This window comes from Physella acuta, unplaced genomic scaffold, assembly GCF_028476545.2.
Source record: "Physella acuta isolate Inbredline_101_S28 unplaced genomic scaffold, ASM2847654v3 ptg000285l, whole genome shotgun sequence".
Taxonomy (NCBI): domain Eukaryota; kingdom Metazoa; phylum Mollusca; class Gastropoda; family Physidae; genus Physella; species Physella acuta.
Window position 1 is genome coordinate 206,557 of NW_026731804.1, and position 25,070 is coordinate 231,626.

General features: G+C 40.3%; 5 protein-coding genes across 11 annotated transcripts in view; 1 reads left to right on the forward strand and 4 right to left on the reverse strand.

Annotated features, from left to right (window-relative positions):
- The window catches only part of LOC131939635 (trichohyalin), a 51,070-nt gene that overhangs the window by 21,079 nt on the left and 4,921 nt on the right, over window positions 1-25,070 (forward strand). Inside the window, exons 19-22 of the mRNA XM_059298069.1 lie at window positions 84-275; window positions 21,901-21,996; window positions 24,345-24,514; window positions 24,837-24,987. Of these exons, the coding sequence (XP_059154052.1) occupies window positions 84-275; window positions 21,901-21,996; window positions 24,345-24,514; window positions 24,837-24,987 (609 nt within the window). The remainder of the gene's footprint in view (window positions 1-83; window positions 276-21,900; window positions 21,997-24,344; window positions 24,515-24,836; window positions 24,988-25,070) is intronic.
- Window positions 1,337-3,982, reverse strand: LOC131939627 (uncharacterized). Its single transcript, XM_059298051.1, has 2 exons — window positions 3,814-3,982; window positions 1,337-3,477 (listed from the first exon to the last, which is right to left on the reverse strand). The coding sequence occupies exons 1-2, from the start codon at window positions 3,964-3,966 to the stop codon at window positions 1,816-1,818; spliced, it is 1,815 nt and encodes a 604-aa protein (XP_059154034.1). The 5' UTR covers window positions 3,967-3,982; the 3' UTR covers window positions 1,337-1,815.
- LOC131939624 (uncharacterized) lies at window positions 7,814-12,026 on the reverse strand. Of its 6 annotated transcripts, none has more exons than XM_059298049.1 (4): window positions 10,884-11,008; window positions 10,390-10,618; window positions 9,100-10,248; window positions 7,815-9,021 (listed from the first exon to the last, which is right to left on the reverse strand). In XM_059298049.1, the coding sequence occupies exons 2-4, from the start codon at window positions 10,561-10,563 to the stop codon at window positions 7,954-7,956; spliced, it is 2,391 nt and encodes a 796-aa protein (XP_059154032.1). In that variant the 5' UTR covers window positions 10,564-10,618; window positions 10,884-11,008; the 3' UTR covers window positions 7,815-7,953. The 6 variants fall into 6 exon arrangements, with proteins under 6 accessions (XP_059154029.1, XP_059154030.1, XP_059154032.1 ...); XM_059298050.1 differs by having other exon boundaries at window positions 7,817-9,021; window positions 9,220-10,248; XM_059298046.1 differs by lacking the exon at window positions 10,884-11,008 and adding an exon at window positions 11,837-12,026 and having other exon boundaries at window positions 7,814-10,248; window positions 10,390-10,626.
- On the reverse strand, window positions 13,463-16,764 carry LOC131939628 (PH domain-containing rcdII-like). Of its 2 annotated transcripts, none has more exons than XM_059298054.1 (3): window positions 16,661-16,764; window positions 15,707-15,964; window positions 13,463-15,594 (listed from the first exon to the last, which is right to left on the reverse strand). In XM_059298054.1, exons 2-3 carry the CDS (start codon window positions 15,899-15,901, stop codon window positions 14,158-14,160), a joined length of 1,632 nt encoding a protein of 543 aa, XP_059154037.1. In that variant the 5' UTR covers window positions 15,902-15,964; window positions 16,661-16,764; the 3' UTR covers window positions 13,463-14,157. The 2 variants fall into 2 exon arrangements, with proteins under 2 accessions (XP_059154037.1, XP_059154036.1); XM_059298053.1 differs by lacking the exon at window positions 16,661-16,764 and adding an exon at window positions 16,221-16,323.
- Window positions 19,211-21,148, reverse strand: LOC131939629 (uncharacterized). Its single transcript, XM_059298055.1, has 2 exons — window positions 20,538-21,148; window positions 19,211-20,296 (listed from the first exon to the last, which is right to left on the reverse strand). Exons 1-2 carry the CDS (start codon window positions 20,580-20,582, stop codon window positions 19,301-19,303), a joined length of 1,041 nt encoding a protein of 346 aa, XP_059154038.1. The 5' UTR covers window positions 20,583-21,148; the 3' UTR covers window positions 19,211-19,300.

The window sequence follows — 25,070 nt, forward strand, 5'->3', positions numbered from 1 at the left end:
TGTATGATGGATACAATTCCAATCAACTTTGTGTAAACAACAAACCTAGATAAAGTTCTGAAATAAATGTTGCCATGATTCAGGAAAAGATCAAGAGAGCGGAGGAGGGTATACAGGAGCCCACTAAACAAGCAGGGAAGAAAGGGACGTTAAGCAAAGTCAAACCTGAGCTCAAACCTCGTCTGGGCAAGGCTAAGAAACAGCAGGAAACAGCCAAACGCGATCTAGTCAAGGAAAGGGAGGCAATCAAGGAGCGGGAAAGATTAGAGAAAGAGGTAGGTCACTATTTTTCTCTGGACAATCCTTTCATCCTTATCCTTGTAAAACAGAGTTGGTCATGTGCTGTGCAATGGTTTAAAAGCAACGCCCAAAACAGCAGCCTTACTTTGAGGTCACTGACTTGAAAAAATAAGTTATCTCCTCAGTAGCACAGTGAATCAGGCAAGTTGTAAAAAATCCCTCTGTCTTGATTACCTTGGTCATCATTGACCAACATTTCCTGTCAACTTCAATCAACATAGACACATAACAGTAAACCAGCAGTATATGAAACCCAATTATTTATTAAGTTACATAAATATAAGATGGCACTAATTACATGTTAATTCGAAAATCAGCATGTCAATTTTTAAAAAATTGCAATGTTCCAGTAAAAGATATCTCAATCTAAATTCATTGCTATTGCTCAAGGATCTCTGTATGTAACACAGCTACAGCAAAGAATTTGATACACTTGTGGATGGTTAGAGTGTGCTTTCCTCAGTAGGACATTCTACAAATACCACTTTACTAGGGGTTTCCATATTGAGGTTGTTAAAATTCATAACAGATATCAATGGAATTATAGATGATTTAAAATATATCTGAAATATGAAAATCCTTTTATATCCAATGCTGTAAACAAATGGTTATACAGATAGGTATTAATTTTTCTGTGCGATAATATGTAAACATCTGGAATGAAAAATGTAAACAACAAAATAACAGTAGAGAATCATCACAGATAAAGTAATGATTAAAGTACATAGCTGCTCTCATGTAATGTAAAGTTTACATTTTGCAACAAATAACAGTAACAAAAATACTTGAGTTCAAAACTTGGTTGTCTGCTGCCCATACCTTGGCTATCCTAACTTCTCAACTTTACTTCTGTAAGAATTGGGATTACCAGTTTTTAAATTTGCTATTACCTCACCCATTTTTAGAATCATGTGTTTTGATTGATAAAACATCCAATAAGTTATTTGGTTAGATTTGATGTGTAAAGACAAAATGTACTACTAAATCTAAAAATATATCATTTAAAAAAAATTGAAACACCTTTGCGATACAATATAACAATTAACAGAAAAAGGTTTTATAATCATATGACATGTTTAACTTACAAAATAGGTAAATGTTAGCTTGAAAAAGATTGTAGGATAAATATAATTAAAAGATGTGTGTACAGATTCACAGAATATAATAAAATGATACATCACCGGAAATGACAAGAATATTATAAGATCATTTAGAGCAATTTAAAACAAAATATTCAACAAATTTCTGCATCAGAAAAAACATGGATGATCAAATCCTTAACTTTTTAAAATTCTCGGTTTTGATCAGTTTGAGTTAATAGTAAATCATTGCCATTTATTAATTAAGTAAATCACCATCAACACATGAGATTAAAACAACATGGTTTAGACATGTAGGTCATCAAGTTCTCCTGTAGCTTAGTCCTACAGGGGACAATACAAAAGAATCATTTTTGTATTGTGTTGTGAATTTGGTTCCTAAGGTAACTTGGTACAATGTTATCCTAGAGCACAATCACTGTTGTTGATTAATGTCTGTGCTTGCAGCTAAATCCCATTTAACAACAAGAAATCTCTCACAGCCATAGCCCATACTGATGAGCTGATCAAATGTAATGTTCTTGTAGGTGTTTCTCTTTGTCTTTAGACAGACACGGGCCTCTGTGACCAGCTCTTTGCCTGGCTCAGGCCGCTGTGATAGCCTTGAGTACACCTGCCACAGTTCAGAGAAGCCACTGCCCCCTGACACCTTGGCTGAGATGTAGCCGGTCCCTGTCAAATAAATTGGCAACTCCACCTTTGGCGTAGCTGATATGTGTACGTACACATGTAGGCGTCGGCTTGTTTTATCCAGTTGTAGACGAAGTCGAATTTTGCAAGTGAGCTTGCTGGTCAGGTAGTAAGGGGTTAGGAAATCTTCCTGTGTGTTGTAGAACAAATGGCTCTCTGGTATTTTTGTGATGATGCCATCGCTTGGTATGAATAGTGGTTGAGGCAAGGAGTTTGTAGGTTTTGTAGGCTGATTGGATTTAACAGCTGATTGGGGCACTGTTACTGAATTAGGTGCTGTTGAAGGATCAGTGGATTTAATGGCTGATTGAGGCACTGAGTTTGGTGCTTTCAAAAGATAAGTTGATTTAACAGGTGGCTGAACCACTGATGTGGAACTGGCTGAGTTGGATGCTATTGTAGCATGACTTGATTTAAGAGCTAATTGTGGCACATTTATAGTGCTTACTGAGTTTAGTGATTGTGAAGAATGGGTTGAGGCACTGGCTGGCTTAGACTGTGGTGCTGTAGTAGAACTCACTTTCTGAGGTACTGGCTGAGGTACATGCTGAGACACTGAAGTGACCTGATGAGCCAAACCTTTATCACTAGTTTTGACATTTTGATTTGGCTGGGAGGTTTCTTTTTTCCAAATGCCAGCTCCAAACTGTGGTGTGATAATCTCTTTTGTGGCACAACTTTCCATAGCTTTGGTGTTGACATCACCAATGAACTGTAATGGGACATCATTAGATTGTTTTGAAGCAAGGCATTTAGGAGTAACTTTTTGGATAACTTGGGAGTTTGCTATCAAAACTGTGTGCTGAGAGTTCACTTTATTATTAGAATCATTTGTAGCATTGATGTCACTTTTTTCAAATGATAAATTGTTTGTCCTTGAAACAGCAAAGTTTTCACTTCCAGTACCAGGTAGAGGTAGAGAGAAGGAGTTGACTGAAACCATTGAACTGTCGTCATCTGTGCTATGTGATGATGATAAGGAAGAACGTTTAACTTCCTGACTCACTTGAGCTCTTCCATTATTGCTAACTACTGATGAGGCTGTCATTTGGTTATCTTTCACTGGTAGACTTGGGGCTTGGTTAGGCTTAACTGTCTCTTTAGTGGACAGCTCACTTTCCTTGAGTTTTTTAAACACTTTTTCCAGCTGACTGAAGACCTCTCGCCTAAGGGAAGTAATGCTGCTTTTTATGTTGTCAACTTCAGCCTTTAGAACATGAAGCTCCTGAGAGTGGTGCTGCACTTGTTGTTCAATGTTTGCATTAACAAATGCTTGATCTGACTTTTGACAGACAGAATTGTACTTGAGCTCTTGAATCAAAACATTTAGGTGGCATAACTCCCATGAATGATGCTCCAAAACTGCCATTATCCCATTCTTTTCTGGCTGTTGATATAAAAATTCAAGACATTAGCTGTATGTTAATAGAGCTGTGGTGGACAATTTTTGTATCTGCAAGTCTTTGAAATAGTGCTCCTTTATCATTTGTATTGTTGAAATAACCAAGTACAATTTGCTGCAAATGTTGTCCCTTACCCCCTCCCTTTCTACATCACAGCACTGCTCTGCTTGAAAGTACTGATTGATTTAACAACAAGCAATTATTACCTTTTTTATAACTTATCCTACTTAATCTGCCATATGGAAGATACTTCTTTTCAATTAATACCTTATGAAAGCAAATAACAGTATGTCTAAAACAGTGTCAATAAAACACTTTACCTGGGTATGAAGATCCTTGTAAGCTGTGTTTCCTAGATTCAAAACACCTTGATTCATCAGCTTTAGAGATTCTTCCCTGTGCCATATCTCCATAAACTCAGCCTGGCCAATTCCCATTTGTTCTGCCAGTGCTGCACCATCAAAAACCTCCATGTTTTATTAATTGATGTAATTCTAGCTGGATAGATCTGCCTGTTTCTCTATATTTGATGTATATAATTTTCAAGTTAAGAAGTTTTCATGTTAAGAAGTTTTTAATAGAATAAATTCTTTAAAATATAGGATAAAGTTAGAAAAAGGGAACTGTTATATAATATCAGCTGGCATTGTACTGAAAATTACAATCAATTAGGCCTAATTAGTATTAATAATAATATTAATAGGCCTTAACTATTTTATATTAGGGTATTAGGCCTAGGCCCTATATTTTAAATAATAAAACCTAGGTAGAAGTTTTTATGGTTTTATGGTAATTTTTACTAATCTGTCTAATAAACTCTAATAGTAGTAATACATTAGCAGCCAAAAACCATGATCCATACTGCTAGTTTCCGAAGTCTTTCTAAAGTATAAAAACTAAAAACTCTGTAGTAGTTTAGTTAACATACATTTACTCTTACTTTAATATAAACATAGGCCTAGTTAGATTATATGATGATCTGGGCTTTTTAAAATCTGGCCCTATAAATCATCCTGGATTTCTAGTTATGTAAATCTAGATCTAGTAGAAGTCTAAGTCTAAGGGAGCCTAAGGGGGTGCCTTAAGCCCACTTCACTTATTACTTTAATAATACTTTAAATTAAAGTAAGAGATATGAAAATATTACTAATACATTCGGCTAATTTTATTAATTAAATAGGCCCTAAATAGCTTTTATAATGATATTCTACTTCTAGGCCTAGATCTATAATAATCTATATTATATACTATACTTATTTTTTACTACTAACTTTATATGCCCTGCTCTATAGAATAAATCTAGATTCTAGAATTTCTAGATCTAAAAATTAAGTAAACTTTAAATAAAAAGCTGTCCAACATGCGAACGAAAGTATTAGGGCCTAAGTGTGTTGTTTTAGGTTAGGTACGTAAAATCGGCGGCTAGTAATGTGCGACAAAGTTGCCTCATTGTTAAGGCTTATAGAAGTATATTGTGATATATTTGTGTCAAATACTATAGATAATTGAATAATAAACTAAAATCAATGACTAAACATATATATCAAGCAAGATTGCGAGCAAGATTTGCTATAGAAACAGCAGCCATTTGTAAAATAGAGTGCCTTCTCCTGAATCTCCCACTATAATTTGACTATAAGTATAAGTTTACCAAAAACCTTAAACAAGATTAGATGGCTGCTAAAGTAAATGAGCTTTGTTGAATCTGATGAAAACATCGCTAGTCTTTATTTATTACTGAAAAGTTTTAATACGCTTGTTCAAAAACAGGCAGATCTAGATTTCTACATGAATCATGAAATTGAAACTTTGTAACATTTTTATTAGAACTTTCAAAACATAGATTCTAGAAGATCTAGCTAGTCTAGATCTAGATCTAGATTCTAAATAATAAAATATAGGGCCTATTAGTTAAGTTTAGTATAGTCTAAGTATAGGCCTAATAATTTTATAAAAACTAAACTAGACTTAATAACTTATTAATTATATTAATTAATAATTGCTTTGTTACAAACACACTGCCAAACACTTCTGACTTCAAATAGGCTTATAAACCATAGTATAGGCCTACTCAAAAAAGAGTCAAAGTACTCATACACTACACGTATCATAGTGAGTAGTGTGTAGGTAGTGTAGACCTAGATCTAGAAGTAGATCTAGTAGTGTAGTAGAAGTGTAACCTTTTGGATTTTACATTAAACATCAAACACCAGGTCAAGAAAACGGGAACTTACAAGCCTAGAATCTAGATTAGAAGCTAGATTTAGATTTGAAACCGAAACTGAAAAACGAAGCACTATTTATTTACTAGGAATTTCATGCATGACCAGATCAATTTGTGAAGGCTTTAGGCCAAAGCCAGGATTAATTATGCTTCTTACAAAAGTTAACCTTTCACCTAGACTATTAATTAGCAGATCAGGGGAAAGCTGTTTAACTCTTAGTATTTTAAAACGGTTTCAATTGTTTAGAATATATAGATTCCTATTTTTTTTAGAATTGATAAATGTTTGCTTTCTAATATCAATAGTAATAAAACACAAGTTTTTTCTTCCAAAATGGCAAGCTAAAATACCTAAAACTAGCACACGGGTGAAGGCGAGACCCACTACCGGGTTGCTGTGTATTGTATATAGATTCTAGATCTAGTAAGTTATGCAGGCCTATATTGTATGGGCTGTTTTAGGTATGACAGGGCCCCCAATTACACGTTTTTTTTTTTCTGGGAGCCTGACGCTTATTTATTCTGGCGAATATAGAAACTAATGCTGCTCCCACCCATAGAAAAAAAAAACAAGTAGGCCTATAGGCCTAGTTTAATATCATTAATTTAATGAACTTCGAGCTCCCCCACCCCCAATCCTAGGCCAATGGGATCCACATATTATAACGATACAGATCTAGGCAATGTGAGAAAATGTTAGAATTAAGTTTTTCACTGAACTATGGTAAGGTGAAATCAGCGATGAGCGAGAAATGTTTTTAATATAGATCTAGGCCTGTATTCCTATTTCTACTTCTGGAAGCTTTTTCATTTACATGGTTCCTGTTATTGTGTGTATTTTATAATTAGAAGAGAAATCATTCACGTGATGTATTACTATTTCAACTGACAATAGGGTGTAACTGGCTTGTGTTCTTTACCAAAAGCTTTCAAATTATTTGTATCTGCCCCCCCCCCGCCCCTTTTCTCTGGCACCTTTAAAAATCTCTATAATTTGGGCTTTTCCGTGTCCGAATCCTTTTCAAATTGTAACAACTTTAGATAGCAAAGAACTTCACAAACGTCATTCTACGCTGTCTCCCGAGAAAAACAAAACAACCTTTATAGCCACTTATGTATAGGTGTTGGTCGACATTGTAGGCCCATAGATTATATTTTTCAATTTTTCTATATTACGACCAATACAAACCATAGTTCCCACATCCAGTTGTTTCAACTGTTGAATTGTTTTTTTTTTGTTTTTTTTAAAATACACATTTTTTGGTGATAGGCTTACATTTATATTCACTTCATGAAGACGTGCTCGCGTTTTTGTTGTGACGAAAAGCTTGCTTAAAATAATAATCTTTGTTTTCTAAACTTTTTGCTTACGCTCTTTCGTCTGACACTAGTGCACGTACATAACTGACCTAACACATACGTGCACATACATACCTGACCTAACACGTGCACATACATAACTAACCTTACACACACGTGCACATACATAGCTGACCTTACACACACGTGCACATACATAACTGACCTTACACATACGTGCAGATACATAGCTGACGTTACACACACGTGCACATACATAACTGACCTAACACACGTGCACATACATAACTGACCTAACACGTGCACATACATAACTGAACTAACACACACATAACTGACCTAACACGTGCACATACATAACTAACCTAAGACACACGTGCACATACATACCTGACCTAACACACACGTGCACATACATACCTGACCTAACACACACGTGCACATACATACCTGACCTAACACGTGCACATACATAACTGACCTAACACGTGCACATACATAACTGACCTAACACGTGCACATACATAACTGACCTAACACACACATACATAACTGACCTAACACACACATACATAACTGACCTAACACACACGTGCACATACATAACTGACCTAACACGTGCACATACATAACTGACCTAACACGTGCACATACATAACTGACCTAACACACGTGCACATACATAACTGACCTAAGACACACATGCACATACATAACTGACCTAACACACACGTGCACATACATAACTGACCTAACACGTGCACATACATAACTGACCTAACACACACGTGCACATACATAATCAGCAAACTAGCGACTTAGGGAGTTGTTTTATTTTACTATTTTCTTTTAACTGAATATTTATTTCAGTATGCACTATCTCCGCCCCCTACAAAGCAAGTTTAATGTACAATCGCTATTTAGCGAGTTGCTTGACTTCAAAACACCACCTGAGTTCGAAACTATCTTTGCCAACATATCCCTTCTCGGCTAGTTGCTGGTATGTTATGTTAAAGTATTCGTTTCTAGCCGTCTGTAAACATATGTAAGGCTCAAAATTTGTCAAGGAGATTTCTGGAAACTTCCGTTTGACATTCGTGACGTGCCAGAGCTTGGTGTAGCTGTTGGATGTGCTGTGACGGATGAAGCCGTAACTGTTGAAGTAGAAGACGTGTGGGGTGGCCGCCGTATCGCGAGGCGAGAAACACAAGCCGACTGCGACGCTGCCGTTGCTTCTGAAGCTCACTTGGAAAATGATGTCGCAGTTGAGTTTCTTGCAGTAAAGCGGCGGAGCCAGGAAATCGCCTTTAGTTTGGTACAAATCGCGAACGTTTGGTACTTTAGTGCACACGTAAGAGCCTAAAGTTAGGTTGGCGGGTTGCTCCACATGGTCAGCGCTTGATTCAGCTTTCACTGATAAGTTGGTTGTACTTTGTTTAGCTTTGTTCAATGGGATGTCTTTAGCTGATTCAGCTTTGTTTAATGGAATGTCTGAAGTTGATTCAGCTTTGTTTAATGGGGTTTCTGAAGTTTTTTCAGCTTCGTTTAATAGGATGTTTGTATCATCTTTGTTTACTAGGGTGTCTGAAGTTGATTCAGCTTTGTCTAATGGAGTTTCTGAAGTTTTTTCAGCTTCGTTTAATAGGATGTTTGTATCATCTTTGTTTACTAGGGTGTCTGAAGTTGATTCAACTTTGTTTAATAGGGTGTCTGAAGTTGATTCAGCTTTGTTTAATGGGGTGTCTGAAGTTGATTCCACTTCCTTTCTCGGTTGCTCCACGAGTTTGGTTTCGTCATTGACCTGATTATCTGAATCTACATGAATTAAATTAGAAACGGTTGTTTTTAGTTCTCCATTGTTTACATTGTCGCCCTCAACGCTCGTGGGGTTCAGGCTAGTAGAGTCGTCAGTCTGGCAGGGTTTGGTCCCTGCCTCCTTGACCTGCAGGTCAGTCTGGCAGGGTTTGGTCCCTGCCTCCTTGACCTGCAGGTCAGTCTGGCAGGGTTTGGTCCCTGCCACACGCAGGTCAGTCTGGCAGGATTTGGTCCCTGCCTCCTTGACCTGCAGGTCAGTCTGGCAGGATTTGGTCCCTGCCTCCTTGACCTGCAGGTCAGTCTGGCAGGGTTTGGTCCCTGCCACACGCAGGTCAGTCTGGCAGGATTTGGTCCCTGCCTCCTTGACCTGCAGGTAGACATCTATAGCCAGCTGTGGTATTCCCTGGCTCACACTTATGTACTGCTCGGACTGCAGCAGTTCATACGTCACTTCCTGTTGAACCATACCCTCTGAAGCAGAGAAATTTAACGGAATTTCTTGAATAGGTGAGGCATCGCCTTGAGAAAAAGTAATCGTCTTTTCCCACAAAATAGATGTCTTAGATCCATTATGTATCACTCCATATATTTTAAATGCTAACGGCCATTTTGGTGATGTGCAGCTCTGTGTTTCAGACACGTCTACGTAAACTTTCAGCTTGCCCTTTAGGTCAAACCAAGAGCCAAAACGAAGAGAAACCGGCCAGTGTTTTGGCTTGATGTAGTCGCTATACTGGCAAGTAGTTGACGGCAAGTTAGTTAACTCCCACGTGGACTTGAAAGTTGTCCACTCTTGTCCACAGCCCCTGCAACACTCTGGGACAGACTTGACCAGCAGACAGTTTTCTTGGTTTGTATCAGGTATTTCAATAACAGTTTCACACTTGCCTACATCGGTTAAATTTAGTTCAGAAAGTGATAGCCATTTGCCCAGTTTAATTTTATTTTGTATTTTGGCGTGTTTCCTGTCGTTTTTCTTTGCATCCGTCTGTTCTTTGCTTGCCACTGTGTACTGATGAACTACATCTATCATGAGCTGTTTAATATCTTTTTCTAGCTCATGCTTCAGGTCAAACGTCGTGTTTTCTATCAACTTCTTTAAAATCGTCTGCTGGGAAACTAATTCTGATTTAAGAGTTACGTTCTCTTGTTTTATGACTGCTAGCTGTGCCCTGATTTTCTCCAGTTCTTGCTTGATCTGGCCATAACCTGGGACTATGACGGTGTCCAGGGCCTCGCGGTTCTGATTGAGTAGGTCAGTTCTTAGACTGGTCAGTTGCTGCTGGAGGCTTTGTGCCACCGTCTGCAGCTCGCGAATCTGTTGTGTGTTGGTGGCCAGGGACGAGCCGAAATCTGCCGGATGTTGCCTGGTTGGATCTGACACTTGTTTTGCCTGCTTGGATGAAAAGAAAAAGAAAACAGCTGAACAACGTATCTAATCCTGTATGTTAGATTTGAGGTATGCTGTGCGGTTCTGTGTACCTAAGGCTTATTACTTCTAACACAAACTAACTATCCCATCAGTTTTATTTTTTACCTGAGGTCTCACGGCTTGAGTGGTCTCAGAAAAACACGATTTGGAGTCAGGTATTTGGTTCCGCTCTCTTAAGGCCATCTCCTTTATGGCCATTTCCTTCTCCCAGATGGCCTTGAACTCGTCCCTGGAGAACCCGAGTGTCTCAGCCTCACAGAGTAGTCTCAGAAACTCCATTCTCGCTGTCTGGTCAGACTGTGCTCCAGACCTTCTCTCTTTTAGTTAGCTCAATCTGCTCAACTAAACAAAACACAAACATAAGTTACACAAGACAACCTATCACTTGAACACAAATGTAAGACTCTGATTGAAGGTTGATAGTGACTCTATGATAACATCATTTGTGTTTAGACAGTTATGTCATGAGACATATTTCGTTTGACATTTGTGTAATGACACGGAGAGCTCATGTTAAAACAAAAACTCTCATTATGTATTATGTAACCATCTAACACCAGAAACACAGAAGTTGACCATTCCCTTCTAGGTTTGCTTACCTCAAACTATCCGAATCCTTGAAAGGAAGATAAAATCACCTTTGATCTACCACAGCAACAAAACACCAACAAGCAGATCATATAGCCAACATTATTTTAGCTATGCCAAACAAAGCCATGTACTGTTGTACTAGAACACTATGTTTATCTCGTGTCACGTGGTATTGTTTACTTGCGTCCTAAATGGGGAAGGGGCGGGGAGCTTTAACATACAAATCCCGGATATAACCCGACCGACACACACATACAATCGTATCAAATAGCAAACACGAAACGACACACATACAATCGTATCAAATAGCTAACAAGGTCACACGTCACACTCACGGCTTTCTATACATTTAAAACACGGATTATTTAGCAATCGATAAGCACATGTACACGTTGTTGGTATCTAAAGAATGCTACAAACATAGCTTATATAATAAATACTTTTATTTTTCCGGTATGACAATATATTATTATCATATCGAAGACTTTTTTTTTGCCTGTATCTGGGTTAGGGCTACGGTAGGCGTAAGGCCTATGTGTAATTTTAGCACTAGGATTAGGGCTATGGTTAGTGTAAGGGTTAGGGCTATAGTTAGTTCTAACTAGGGTTAGGGCTATGGTTAGTTCTAACTAGGGTTAGGGCTATGGTTAGTTCTAACTAGGGTTAGGGCTATGGTTAGTTCTAACTAGGGTTAGGGCTATGGTTAGTGTAAAGGTTAGGGCTATGGTTAGTACTAACTAGGGTTAGTGCTATAGTTAGTACTAACTAGGGTTAGGGCTCTGGTTAGTTCTAACTAGGGTTAGGGCTATAGTTAGTACTAGGGTTAGGGCTATGATTAGTACTAGTATTATGGTAACAAGAACAACACTAAGTTGATACTAGCCTATCGGTGAACACAAAAGCACAATTCTAATAGTCTTACCGTAAATGAAACAAAAGAAACACTACTACGGCAACTTACGTATCAGTGAATTGGCTCTAGATTTAAAAACTGGCATACGGCCGAGATTTGTGGCGTGTGGCTGCGTCAACCAGCACTGTCGATGGCTGTGGTGCAGTGGTGTGTGACCCTGTCGCTTTTCTAGGAACATGGGTTTCAAACATCGACGGGGTTAGAGCAAGCGGAAGGGGAATAAAGCTGTAAAACTAGAACAGAATTGAAAAAGTTGTACTCATAAAACGTAACAAAACTAGAAACAGATTACTCTTATCTTTCGATTAATTCGAACGAAATTGACGTTTCACTGTTACTGGAGAGAGGGTTGTTTCAGTGTTATCGAAGAGGGTTGTGTTTTGGCGTTACCGAAGAGGGTGATGTTTCACTATTACTGAAGAGGGTTGTGTTTCACTCTTACTGAATAGGGTGGTGTTTCACTATTACTGAAGAGGGTGGTATTTCACTATTACTGAAGATTGTGGTGTTTCACTATTACCGAAGAGGGTGGTGTTTCACTATTACTAAAGAGTGTGGTATTTCACTATTACCGAAGAGGGTGGTGTTACTATGCTACTGAATAGTGTTTCAGTATAATTTTAAATGACTGGTTAAAATGTAAACACGTAACTCGAGCAGCATTCATAATATAACCCCCCCCCCCCCACCCAGGTTATACCTTAGGTACCCATTGAAGCTGACAGGACTGGGTGCACATAAGCTACACCGACTTGTCATGTGACCACCGCATATCCACATGCATTTGACTAGTATTATAATTATAATTTTACTGAATGCTACACCCCCCCCCCCCCCCTCTCGCCCAAACTTCACACAAAAACTACCTAAAAATGACGCATCACTTCAGTGTTTCACTCCCCCCCCCCCCGTCACGCAACCAAAATGGCGCTATTTTTCCCTTTAAAGGAGCTCTTTCTTTAATTTTCTTTCTACTGTATTAATGAATTAAATCAAGCTGCTCTGAGATAAGATACAACGTTTTATTTGCATTACAGTTTGCAAAAAAAAAAATTAATAAAAAAAAATTATATCGTCTTAAATTGTAAACGGCTGCTGAGATTCATTCTAAAAAAAATCTTAGAAAAACAAAAAATGGGATCATTAGCTGATGGCCCCTAATCGGCCCCTAACCTTTTGTTTTGTTTACACTGGACGTCAAAACGCTTTTTATTTATTGGCATCTGAGCTAAGAAGCTTTTTTTGGCTCATAATATTGATTTCTTAGCAGTAAAAGTAAAGTTCCTTTTTCAAACCTGACAGTTTATAGGGCAAGTGAAGTAGAGTTCACTTGTTTCTGTGACCTCGGCGTATGAAGAGATAGTGTGGTCAGCACTATGCCCAGCCGCCTTTACTTTCCCTAACGTCAGTTAGGTACCCATCAGAGTTGGTTGGACTCAGGGACGGTCTACTGACTTGAACCCGGATTCGAACTCGAGCTTTATTTGAAATATATTACTGCTAAGAATATTATTAATATATTTCAAATAGCTCTCCGTTTAAAATTGAAATATTGAAATGTGCGCGTACTCCAAACAAAAGCACCTAATCGAACGTTAGCATCTTTACCATACGTAGACAGTAGACGAACAGACAATGTTTAATACAGGGACCAGTACAATGTCAGAGTCAGACAAAAATGTTTGTTTAGTCTCTTTTAAGTAGATTTAGTTGCTTTATTGTAGATTCTGTTTCAATTTTGGGATATTAGCTGTAAATAACTGTCCTATCTTAAGCAGCCAAGTTGACTCAATACTGAAGTAAAAAAATAACATAACACAAAACATTAAGATCATTCACAATCTTGTTGTTTTTAAACTTGAATCAATGACTGCAAAATGTACGTTACGCTTTCAAAACAAACTCTGGAAACCAGATCTTCTTGAGCATGTAACACCTGGATAATTCGTCCTTAAACGTCAGGTGTATCCGAAACATTCGAAAGCCAAGAAAATAAAGGGATTTACCAATTATAAATCAGAGTGAATGCATTAATCCATACTTTAAGGAGAATAAATGTATTAATTTCTTAATTAAATAATTGGTAACTAACGCTAAGCAAAGTTTTAAATGGTATTTTACCCTCAATGCAAAAAAATAAAAAATAAAACTTCTCTTCAGGGCTATTTTTAGCCTTTATCTGCTTAAAGTTAAATCTTGAGGGCTGTTTTATTTGGTGACTTATGGTGAATCTATTTGGTGACCTTTGGTGAATATATTTGGTGACCTTTGGTGAATCTATTTGGTGACCTTTGGTGAATCTATCTGGTGACTGCCAGTGAATCTATTTGGTGACCTTTGGTGAATCTATTTGGTGACTGCTAATGAATCTATTTGGTGACTGTTGTTGAATCAATTTGTCTGACATCAAGAGACCACTTGAGATGAAAGCAGCCATTGAAAACATAACCCATCTCCTGCAGCTGCTGGTACGTGATCTTGTAGTAATTTTGTTTGCTGGTCGTCAAGACTAGAACAGGTTCGATGGTGGTAGGGGACTCTCCTGGGAAGTCGCGTCTAGCGTTCAAGACACTCCAGAGCCTTGAGTACCCGCGGGAGTTGCTGTTGAGGATGTAGCCGCAGCTGTTGATGGTGTGCTGTGTGGGTGGAGCCGCTCTATCCCAGGGCAGGAGAGTGATTTCTACAGTGATGTAGCCGCTGCTGGTAAAGCTAACACGGAGGATGATGTCGCAGTATAGCTGTGTGCAGTAGAGTGGTGATGAGAAGTAGTCGCCCTTTGTGGCGTGCAGGTGACTCACGTTTGGAATTTTGACCAGCATGTCTGGAATCAGGAGTAGCTCAGTGGTAGGGTTAGAAGATGTGTTGGTGGTACATGATGTGTTGGTGCTGGGTGTGTTGGTGCTACGTGTGTTGGTATTTGGAGTGTTGGTACTGGGTGTGTTGGTGCTACGTGTGTTGGTATTGGGTGTGTTGGTGCTGGGTGTGTTGGTGCTAGGTGTGTTGGTGCTGGGTGTGTTGGTGCTGGATGTGTTGGTGCTGGGTGTGTTGGTGCTGGGTGTGTTGGTGCTGGGTGTGTTGGTGCTACGTGTGTTGGTATTTGGAGTGTTGGTATTTGGAGTGTTGGTATTTGGTGTGTTGGTACTTGATGTAATGTTGGTACTGGGTGTAATGGTGGCCTTGAAAGTTGCCCACTCTGGTCCACAGCCCCTGCAACACTCTGGGACAGACTTGACCAGCAGACAATTTTCTTGGGTTATGAAAGCCGGATCATTTTTCAACACGACTGTTTCATCACTATCCGAACCAATCAACTTAAGCTCTGAGACGGATGACGATTTTCCCAGTTTCATTTCCTCTTGTATGTTTTCTGGTCTCTTGTCATTTCCTCGCGAATCCGTCAGTTCTCTGCTTGCTACTGTGTACTGATGAACAACATCTGTCATGAGCCGTTTAATATCTTTTTCTAGCTCATGCTTCAGGTCAAACGCCATGTTTTCTATCAACTTCTTTAAAATCGTCTGCTGGGAAACCAATTCTGATTTAAGAGTTACGTTCTTTTGTTTTATGGCTGCTAGCTGTGCCCTGATTTTCTCCAGTTCTTGCTTGATCTGGCCATAACCTGGGACTATGACGGTGTCCAGGGCCTCGCGGTTCTGATTGAGTAGGTCAGTTCTCAGACTGGTCAGTTGCTGCTGGAGGCTTTGTGCCACCGTCTGCAGCTTGCGAATCTGTTGTGTGTTGGTGGCCAGGGACGAGCAGAAATCTGCTGGCTGTTGCCTGGTTGGATCTGATTCTTGTATGCTCATCTGGTAAGATAGGGGGCGAAAAGTCACATCTTGTCAAATGTAACAATGCAGTATGGTATAGTGCGACTCAGCTAAAGTTAATTACTTCTGGCATAAAACAGTGTGTATTTACCTGTGGCCTAGCCGGATGAGTTGGATCAGGAAATCGCTGGGCTTGTTGGCTCCCTTCTTTTCTGGATAACTCGGTGAGGGTCTTCGCTTTCATGGCCATCTCTTTAATGGCCATTTCTTTTTCCCAGATGGCCCTGAACTCGCTCGTGGAGAACCCGAGTGTCTTGGCCTCACGTAGCAGGTCCAAAAATTCCATTCCTCCAGGTGCTATTTCAGGCTTGCATCTGTCAGTCTTCTTAGTTTATATAACTGCCCAGATCTTATACACACGAAACAGAAACACGTCATTAAAATAAAAGTTAAGTTTGCTGGAATTTTAGTGGGCAAGAAAACGACCACAACAATCTTTGATGGATAGTTTAGCTAAACCCAGCCTTCACGAAATAAAAAAAATGTAATTCCATTGCCTTTATTCTTATTGCTATCTACATTTCTTCAATTTGATGATTAAAAATATAATACAATTTTACTACTATTGCCACTGTACCTACTATAGTTACCGGTATATCAATCACCTGTGGAATATTTAATAACAAACACCAGTTTAGATCTACCAGGACCGGCAACTCTTTGTTTACATGGCTTATAGACAGTACTGAACAGAAAATCTGGCCTAATTACACCTAGTTGTAAACATCCATGTTTATCTCGGGTCACGTGGCTTTGTTTACTTGTGTTCTAATTGTGGCCTTAAAATAAAACTCCGTGTGAAACAGTTATTTGTCTTATGTCACATAACATCCTAGAGCACACAATCGATATTAACAAGGTCAAGCGATACACGAACTTGTTACATATACAATTTGGAGATTATCAAGCTGTCAATAAAAAGTTGCTGATAAGCGAAAATGAATGTTAATAACCATCGTTTATGAATATATTATTTAAAAAAAAATGATCCCCATTTTTACCGTTTACAAAACAAACTACAGTATACATTTCTCAAGTAACTCACCGTGTAAGTGTGAAGTTGGTGTAGATTAGTCTTGTTGTTGCTGTCGCACAACGTGGCGTGTGTACGCGTCACACAACACACGTAACACGTGATCTAGCGTTGTGTGACCTTATCGCTTGACCTAGCGTTGTGTGACCTTATCGCTTTCATTTCTAAGAACCCAACTTTCGGTAGACCTGTGCACTTATAACATGGTTGTTGTTTTATTTATAATCGCTAGAAAGCTTCAATTTTGAAAATGTGAAAAGCTCAGGAATTTTGAAATCAGTGCAAACAAGGACAGTTTACAAGATCATAGAGTACATGGGGGGGGGGGGGGGCTATCGAATGACGCTGGAATTAGTATGTTCAGCAATACATTTCTCCCATTGTGTATTGATGAACAACATCTGTCATGAGCTGTTTAATATCTTTTTCTAGCTCATGCTTCAGGTCAAACGCCATGTTTTCTATCAACTTCTTTATAGCCGTCTGCTAGGAAACCAATTCTGATTTAAGAGTTGCGTTCTCTTGTTTTATGGCTGCTAGCTGTGTCCTGATTTTCTCCAGTTCTTGCTTGATCTGGCCATAACCTGGGACTATGACGGTGTCTAGGGCCTCGCGGTTCTGATTGAGTAGGTCAGTTCTCAGACTGGTCAGTTGCTGCTGGAGGCTTTGGGCCAAATTTGAATTTCTCGATCTAAAAATGAAAGTGGTGTCAATTTGAAAATCTAGAATAGTCTATCTCTAACACGATGTTGTAAACAGTGGTCAATCTGCATGGGTCAGTTGTTAAACCTGACACCAGTCAAGTTACTGTCCATGTGATCAACGCGATACAAGTGTCCTTGATTTTTGTAGTCTGTCTGCCAAGCCTTGCGCCGCATAGACCCTACCATCAGGGCTTTAGTTTAAAGTAGCATCCCACGACTTTATATGGACATTCTTGGAATATCATAATAGAGCATCATTCTGTTTACATATCGTTATATGGACATTCCCAGAAGATCATAGTAGTGTATCATTCTGCTTACAGATCGTTATATGGACATTCTTGGAACATCATAATAGAGTATCATACTGTTACAGATCGTTTGTTTGGAATGTATCGTGAGGAATCGATAAGATGTAGGCGTGTTCTATTGATCAATGAATAGGTGTGTTCACATGTTAGTTTCGTTGGATGATTGTGTTGCACTATTTAGTCTTAAGATTATGCACCATCTAGTCTCATGATTGTGCATCATTTAGTCTCATGATTGTGCAACATCTAGTCTCATGATTGTGCATCATTTAGTTTCATGATTGTGCATCATTTAGTCTCATGATTGTGCACCATCTAGTCTCATGATTGTGCATCATTTAGTCTCATGATTGTGCATCATTTAGTCTCATGATTGTGCACCATTTAGTCTCATGATTCGGCACCATTTAGACTCACGATTGTGCACCGTTTAGTCTTATGATTGTGCACCATTTAGTCTCATGATTGTGCACCATTTGATAATCTGGCAGTGTTACAAATATTTTTTACCAGCCAACAGGTCGCGGTATGACAGCGAGGAATGCAATTCAATTCGCGTGTTCAACTTTAAAATAATGGATCAACTGAACACTGTCAAGTCATTTACTAAGATCGTCGTTAAACCTGAAATTTGAGTGAGGGCCTAAAAAATATCAGCCCTATGTATCGGTTTGCGTCAGTTATTGCTAGATATCAAATGTTAGATTATCGCTTGATTGGCACTCGAGTTATTGAAATGTGAACGATTTGGGTTCAACGATTCTTGGAAAAAAGTTTTTGGGGGGTCCTGATTCAAGCGCCATTGGTTGTGCAGTTTAAAGACCTTGAGTCCACGATGATCACCTTAACCTTGCTTGTTTAGTCATTGAATGTACTAGCCAGTCTTATTCCTAGTGTAGGGCGCTCTTTGAAACGAGTGTCGGCGCCATGAAGCTCATCGGGAAGCTCCGCATAATTCATACTACAGCCATTAATGGTGTGAATACATACACGTCAGGCACACATACAGAGAAAAACATACATTAATTTACAATATAGACTTAGTAAATGTCTACTGATCATGATTTTTATTGACAATGATATTGAATAATAGCATATACATATTTTCTTTTGTGACACGGTGACCCGTGGCACACGGTGACCTGTGTATGGACACACGGTGACCTGTGTCACACGATGACCTGTGTCACACGGTGACCTGTGTCACACGATGACCTGTGTCTGGACACACGGTGACCTGTGTCACACGGTGACCTGTGTCACACGGTGACCTGTGTATGGACACACGGTGACCTGTGTAAGGACACACGGTGACCTGTGTCTTGGTACTTGATGGCTTGGCGTTCGTGGTTTAACGCCTACCTTTTGTGTTTTTAACACACCTGTATTATATGCATTTAGATTACGTACACTATAGGATAGTTATATTACTAAAAAGATTATCGTATTTAAACAAAATGCAAATGTATATATATATATATATATATATATATATATATATATATATATATATATATATATATATATATATATATATATATATATATATATATATATATATATATATATATATAACGATAAGCCATATAACATTTGTATTTGACTCTCGATTCTATGGCATTTGACCAGCCTGTCTCTCAGAATGGTTTGACGGCTTGGACATTCCACAGAAATCTGAGAGCGCCCGTGTGCACGTAACTTGCAAGCTTTGAGAATGTGATGTTGGCGGTGTCGTACCTGAGTGTCTTCAGGTAGACGCCTGCCTCCAAAGCCAGCTCCGAGCCCGGCTCTGGGAGCGACACAAACTCCGAGTCGAGTTTCCACACCTGCGAGTGGGCGCCCGGGCTCAAGTTGTAGATCCTACCGACGCCCGTGAAGGAGATCTTGGAGGGGGTTCTGGCCTCGTTAGCTGAGACAAGAACCTTAACTCTAAGATACTCTTCCCTGTCGAACATGGCCTGCACACGCACACGACAAGGCGTGTTGCTTAAAGTATAGAATGGAGAGTAGAATTTTTTGCCGGAAGTAAGAATTTTTCTGGTGTAAGGGATGTTGAAGTCTGCCCACGTGTCCTTGGACATGACCTTGACTTCCTCCACCTCGTCAGAATCATCTTCAGTTTCTGTTCCACTTCTGCTTGAAGTGGATGATTCCTCCCAAGTGAGTTCTAAAGCATTGGCTTTTCTTTTGCGACGATAGAGCTCCTTTAATATACTAGAACTGCCTGCTTTGCTAACGGTTTTTAGCTTAGGTCTTAAAGCTTTCTCCTTTTTGTCTGCGATAACTTTAAAACCAGACTCGAATTTTTCCGTCAGATATTTTTGTCTGTTGACGATCTCAGTGATACGTGAGTCCTGGAGTCTCACTTCCGCCCTCAGCGACTTCACTTCACGTTTCACTTTCGTTAGTTCGTCCTCCACCTCCCGAACACGTGACCTGCAAGAATCGTCTGACCTCGCCTCATCGTAGTCTAGAGGTGCTCGGTGTTCCCGGTCAGGTTTCTGCAATGTCAAGGCTGCTCTCAACTTCCGGGTCGTTGTCTCTATGTCTCTGAGCCGGTGAGCTGAGGGGGGCGTGTCCCCCATGTCGTCATCACTGTGGCCGTACGATGTAGATTTTATTGACAGCCTCACCTGCGGTGATAGAACAAGTTGTCATACATTGCTTCTACAATAAAAGCCGTGTCAAATGGCATGTACAGTACAAATATAACAACCTTGGTTATGAAATGAATACCAAGACTGAAGCATTTCAAGATTCAAACTGGGGGTAATACAGTAAATCCTCAAACATAAAAATCAATTGTGTTGAAAATAGGCAAACGTATATCTTCAGGTTAAAGACTAGGACCAGGTAAACAGGTGTGTCACTTACCTCCTGCTTTGTTTCTCGTCTTGCTAATTTCCTTCTGGAACTCATATCCTGTCCTTGTGGGTGAGACTTGCTTCCCTTGTGGGTGAGACTTGCTTCCCTTGTGGGTGAGACTTGCTTCCCTTGTGGGTGAGACTTGCTTTCCTTGTGGGTGAGACTTGCTTCCCTTGTGGGTGAGACTTGCTTCCCTTGTGGGTGAGACTTGCTTCCCTTGTGGGTGAGACTTGCTTTCCTTGTGGGTGAGACTTGCTTCCCTTGTGGGTGAGACTTGCTTCCCTTGTGGGTGAGACTTGCTTCCCTTGTGGGTGAGACTTGCTTCCCTTGTGGGTGAGACTTGCTTCCCTTGAGGGTGAGACTTGCTTCCCTTGTGGGTGAGACTTGCTTCCCTTGTGGGTGAGACTTGCTTCCCTTGTGGGTGAGACTTGCTTCCCTTGAGGGTGAGACTTGCTTTCCTTGTGGGTGAGACTTGCTTTCCTTGTGGGTGAGACTTGCTTTCCTTGTGGGTGAGACTTGCTTCCCTTGTGGGTGAGACTTGTTTCCTTTGTGGGTGAGACTTGCTTCCCTTTACCGTAGGTTGCTTCCCTTCTTACCTCAATGGGTGAGCAACTCTGTAGACAATATGTAAACTCTTGTTATGGTTTACTTGCCATAAAGTGTGTCCTGATATTAATAATCGTGTTTCGGTTTGCGACAGATAGGTTTTATCAGTGCTGGAGATGATGTAAGCAGACGATAAAAGCCAATTAACATTAGTTCTGGGTAGAACGTTTACAATCGCGACACTTTCACTTTCTGAGCGTATGCTACAGAATCCTGCACATATATTTGACTGTGTTAGTTTCTCACCCTCTACATGTAACCCTCGACACATACCATCCCATCTAGATAAATACCATAACTTTTTAGCTTACTCGAGTTATCATCTCTGTTTTTTAACTGTTTGAAAGAAGGTTGGAGGTCAGAGGTCACAGGCCGCTACGTCACTTATTTCTACTTTCTGTTTGAAAGAAGATTGGAGGTCACAGGCCACTACGTCACTTATTTTTACTTTCTGTTTGAAAGAAGGTTGAAGGTCAGAGGTCACAGGCCACTACGTCACTTATTTTTACTTTCTGTTTGAAAGAAGGTTGGAGGTCAGAGGTCACAGGCTACTACATGTCACTTATTTTTACTTTCTGTTTTAATGAAGGTTGGAGGTCACAGGTCACCCGATTGTTATCACACTAACACCTAATGTTGCTTTCTGTTTCAGAGAAGGCTGGAGGTCACAGGTCACCACACTAACACCTAATGTTACTTTCTGTTACAGAGAAGGTCATAGGTCACAGGTCACCACACTAACACCTAATGTTACTTTCTGTTACAGAGAAGGCTGGAGGAGGTGAGAGCTCTCCAACAGAAGATCATCATGAAAGAGGAGGCAAGGAAGGCCAAGGAGGCTGAGGCCAAGAGGAAGGCTGAGGTAAGGACTGTGGTGTGCTTATCACGTGGTAGGGTATGTGGTGTGCTTATCACGTGGTAGGGTATGTGGTGTGCTTATCACGTGGTAGGGTATGTGGTGTGCTTATCACGTGGTAGGGTATGTGGTGTGCTTATCACGTGGTAGGGTATGTGGTGTGCTTATCACGTGGTAGGGTATGTGGTGTGCTTATCACGTGGTAGGGTATGTGGTGTGCTTATCACGTGGTAGGGTATGTGGTGTGCTTATCACGTGGTAGGGTATGTGGTGTGCTTATCACGTGGTAGGGTATGTGGTGTGCTTATCACGTGGTAGGGTATGTGGTGTGCTTATCACGTGGTAGGGAATGTGGTGTGCTTATCACGTGGTAGGGTATGTGGTGTGCTTATCACGTGGTAGGGAATGTGGTGTGCTTATCACGTGGTAGGGTATGTGGTGTGCTTATCACGTGGTAGGGTATGTGGTGTGCTTATCACGTGGTAGGGTATGTGGTGTGCTTATCACGTGGTAGGGTATGTGGTGTGCTTATCACGTGGTAGGGTATGTGGTGTGCTTATCACGTGGTAGGGTATGTGGTGTGCTTATCACGTGGTAGGGAATGTGGTGTGCTTATCACGTGGTAGGGTATGTGGTGTGCTTATCACGTGGTAGGGTATGTGGTCTGCTTATCACGTGGTAGGGTATGTGGTGTGCTTATCACGTGGTAGGGAATGTGGTGTGCTTATCACGTGGTAGGGTATGTGGTGTGCTTATCACGTGGTAGGGTATGTGGTGTGCTTATCACGTGGTAGGGTATGTGGTGTGCTTATCACGTGGTAGGGTATGTGGTGTGCTTATCACGTGGTAGGGAATGTGGTGTGCTTATCACGTGGTAGGGTATGTGGTGTGCTTATCACGTGGTAGGGTATGTGGTGTGCTTATCACGTGGTAGGGTATGTGGTGTGCTTATCACGTGGTAGGGTATGTGGTGTGCTTATCACGTGGTAGGGTATGTGGTGTGCTTATCACGTGGTAGGGAATGTGGTGTGCTTATCACGTGGTAGGGAATGTGGTGTGCTTATCACGTGGTAGGGTATGTGGTGTGCTTATCACGTGGTAGGGTATGTGGTGTGCTTATCACGTGGTAGGGAATGTGGTGTGCTTATCACGTGGTAGGGTATGTGGTGCAGTTAGAAGTTGTTGGGTATGTGGTGCATCTAGAAGTGGTAGTGTATATGGTGCAGCTAGAAGTGGTACTGCGAGAGGTGCAGCTAGAAGTGGTACTGCGAGAGGTGCAGCTAGAAGTGGTACTGCGAGAGGTGCAGCTAGAAGTGGTACTGCAAGAGGTGCAGCTAGAAGTGGTTGGGTATGTGGTGCATCTAGAAGTGGTAGTGTATATGGTGCAGCTAGAAGTGGTACTGCGAGAGGTGCAGCTAGAAGTGGTACTGCGAGAGGTGCAGCTAGAAGTGGTACTGCAAGAGGTGCAGCTAGAACCATGGAGAGATCAGACCTGGATAGGGGTTCCATGACAAATGGTCTCAGGACAAAAGATCCCAGAGAAAATTTCTGAGGACAAAATTCATCATGGACAAAATATCTAGGACTGCAAGAGGAGAGATTGAGTGTTGGACATGTCTATTACAAAAGTAGGGATGGGTAAATGGATTGGTGAGACTAACACCAAATGTCTCACCTAAAACGTTTGCTCAAAGTTGAAAGTCATTTTTGTTGAGATTCTAAGTATATAATACAATTCATTTTATGATGGTCATATGGGGACCAGAGAGGTTCTGTGATTTCTGTATCTGTGATACAATTGTGATATCTATAGATCCTATATTCTGTTGTGATATCTATCATCATCATCGTGCCCAAGACACATGGGGTAGATGAAGTAGAGTTCTTCTGTTTTAGATTACCTCGGCATAGTGTGGCCATCACTATAGGGCTGGTAAGTAGGTCACCAACCACTTCTACGGCTCAATAAAACCTGCATGAGCCATAGAACTGTTTATTTACCTACTTACCAGCCCTATACCCAGTCACCTTTTTTTCACTAACGTGAGTTAAGTACCCATCACATCTGGTTGGATTCAGAGACGTTCTACAAAATTGAACCTGGATTCAAACTTGAGACTTTAGGGTTAGCAGTCTAGCTCTTTACCACTGATATCTATAGAACCCCACGTAGTCTGTAAACTTTTGTTTACACATTTATACTGTTTTCCTACAAAGTCTGTATACTGTTGTTTACATGCATGTCTATTGTTGTTTACATGCATGTATGCTATTGTTTACATAGTCTGTATACTGTTACTTACATGCATATCTACTGTTGCTTACATGCATGTCTACTGTTGTGAATGAAACAGGAACTGAAGGAGAGAATGGAGGCTCTGAGAGAGGAGGAGGCAGAGCTGGAGAGAGCTGAGCAGGATGCCAGGGAGCAGATAGAGGCTGTGAGGAAGGCACAGAGAGCAGAGAGGGAGGCTCGCAGGAAGGCTGAGCTGGAACGTAAGAAAGAGGAGGCCATTAAAAAAAGGTGTGTGGGTGTGTAGAGGTGTGCATGTGGGTGTGTAGGGGTGTGCGTGTGTGTGTGTTCAATCATTTACTTTATACATCATTGTATTTTTAGTTTTATTCAAACTGTTTCAATGATGAAAATTTAGCCAATGCTACAATGTCCCTGATAAGGATTTTAAAGTCTGTGATAAATTGATATTGTATTTTTATACTAATTTATCTAGATCAATATTTGTAACTTACCATGTGTAATACTATATGCACTAACATTAGTCTATAATCTAAGTAATGTTATAATACACTTAGTTACAAAAAGTGAATGTTTATCTATCTCTATCTAGGGAGAAAGAAAAAGCCATGGCCGAGGCTGCTAGGCTGAAGGAGAAGGAGATGCTGGACAGTATAGCTGATGCTGAGATGGCCAGGAGGCTTAGGGAGGAAGATGAGGCCAGGAGGGAGGAGGAGGAAATGGTTGCACAAGAGAGGTTTGAGGTAAGGAGGAAATGGTTGCACAAGAGAGGTTTGAGGTAAGGAGGAAATGGCCGCATAGGTTTGAGGTAAGGGGTCATCCATAA

Coding starts and splice junctions, on each gene's coding strand:
- LOC131939627 (XM_059298051.1), bottom strand. CDS start 3,966: ATGGAGGTTTTTGATGGTGCAGCACTGGCAGAACAAATGGGAATTGGC. Junction 3,478..3,813: donor ACAAGGATCTTCATACCCAG/GTAAAGTGTTTT, acceptor TTATATCAACAG/CCAGAAAAGAATGGGATAAT.
- LOC131939624 (XM_059298046.1), bottom strand. CDS start 10,563: ATGGAGTTTCTGAGACTACTCTGTGAGGCTGAGACACTCGGGTTCTCC. Junction 10,249..10,389: donor CTCAAGCCGTGAGACCTCAG/GTAAAAAATAAA, acceptor TTTTCATCCAAG/CAGGCAAAACAAGTGTCAGA.
- LOC131939628 (XM_059298054.1), bottom strand. CDS start 15,901: ATGGAATTTTTGGACCTGCTACGTGAGGCCAAGACACTCGGGTTCTCC. Junction 15,595..15,706: donor CTCATCCGGCTAGGCCACAG/GTAAATACACAC, acceptor CTATCTTACCAG/ATGAGCATACAAGAATCAGA.
- LOC131939629 (XM_059298055.1), bottom strand. CDS start 20,582: ATGAGTTCCAGAAGGAAATTAGCAAGACGAGAAACAAAGCAGGAG. Junction 20,297..20,537: donor GACGAGAAACAAAGCAGGAG/GTAAGTGACACA, acceptor CTATCACCGCAG/GTGAGGCTGTCAATAAAATC.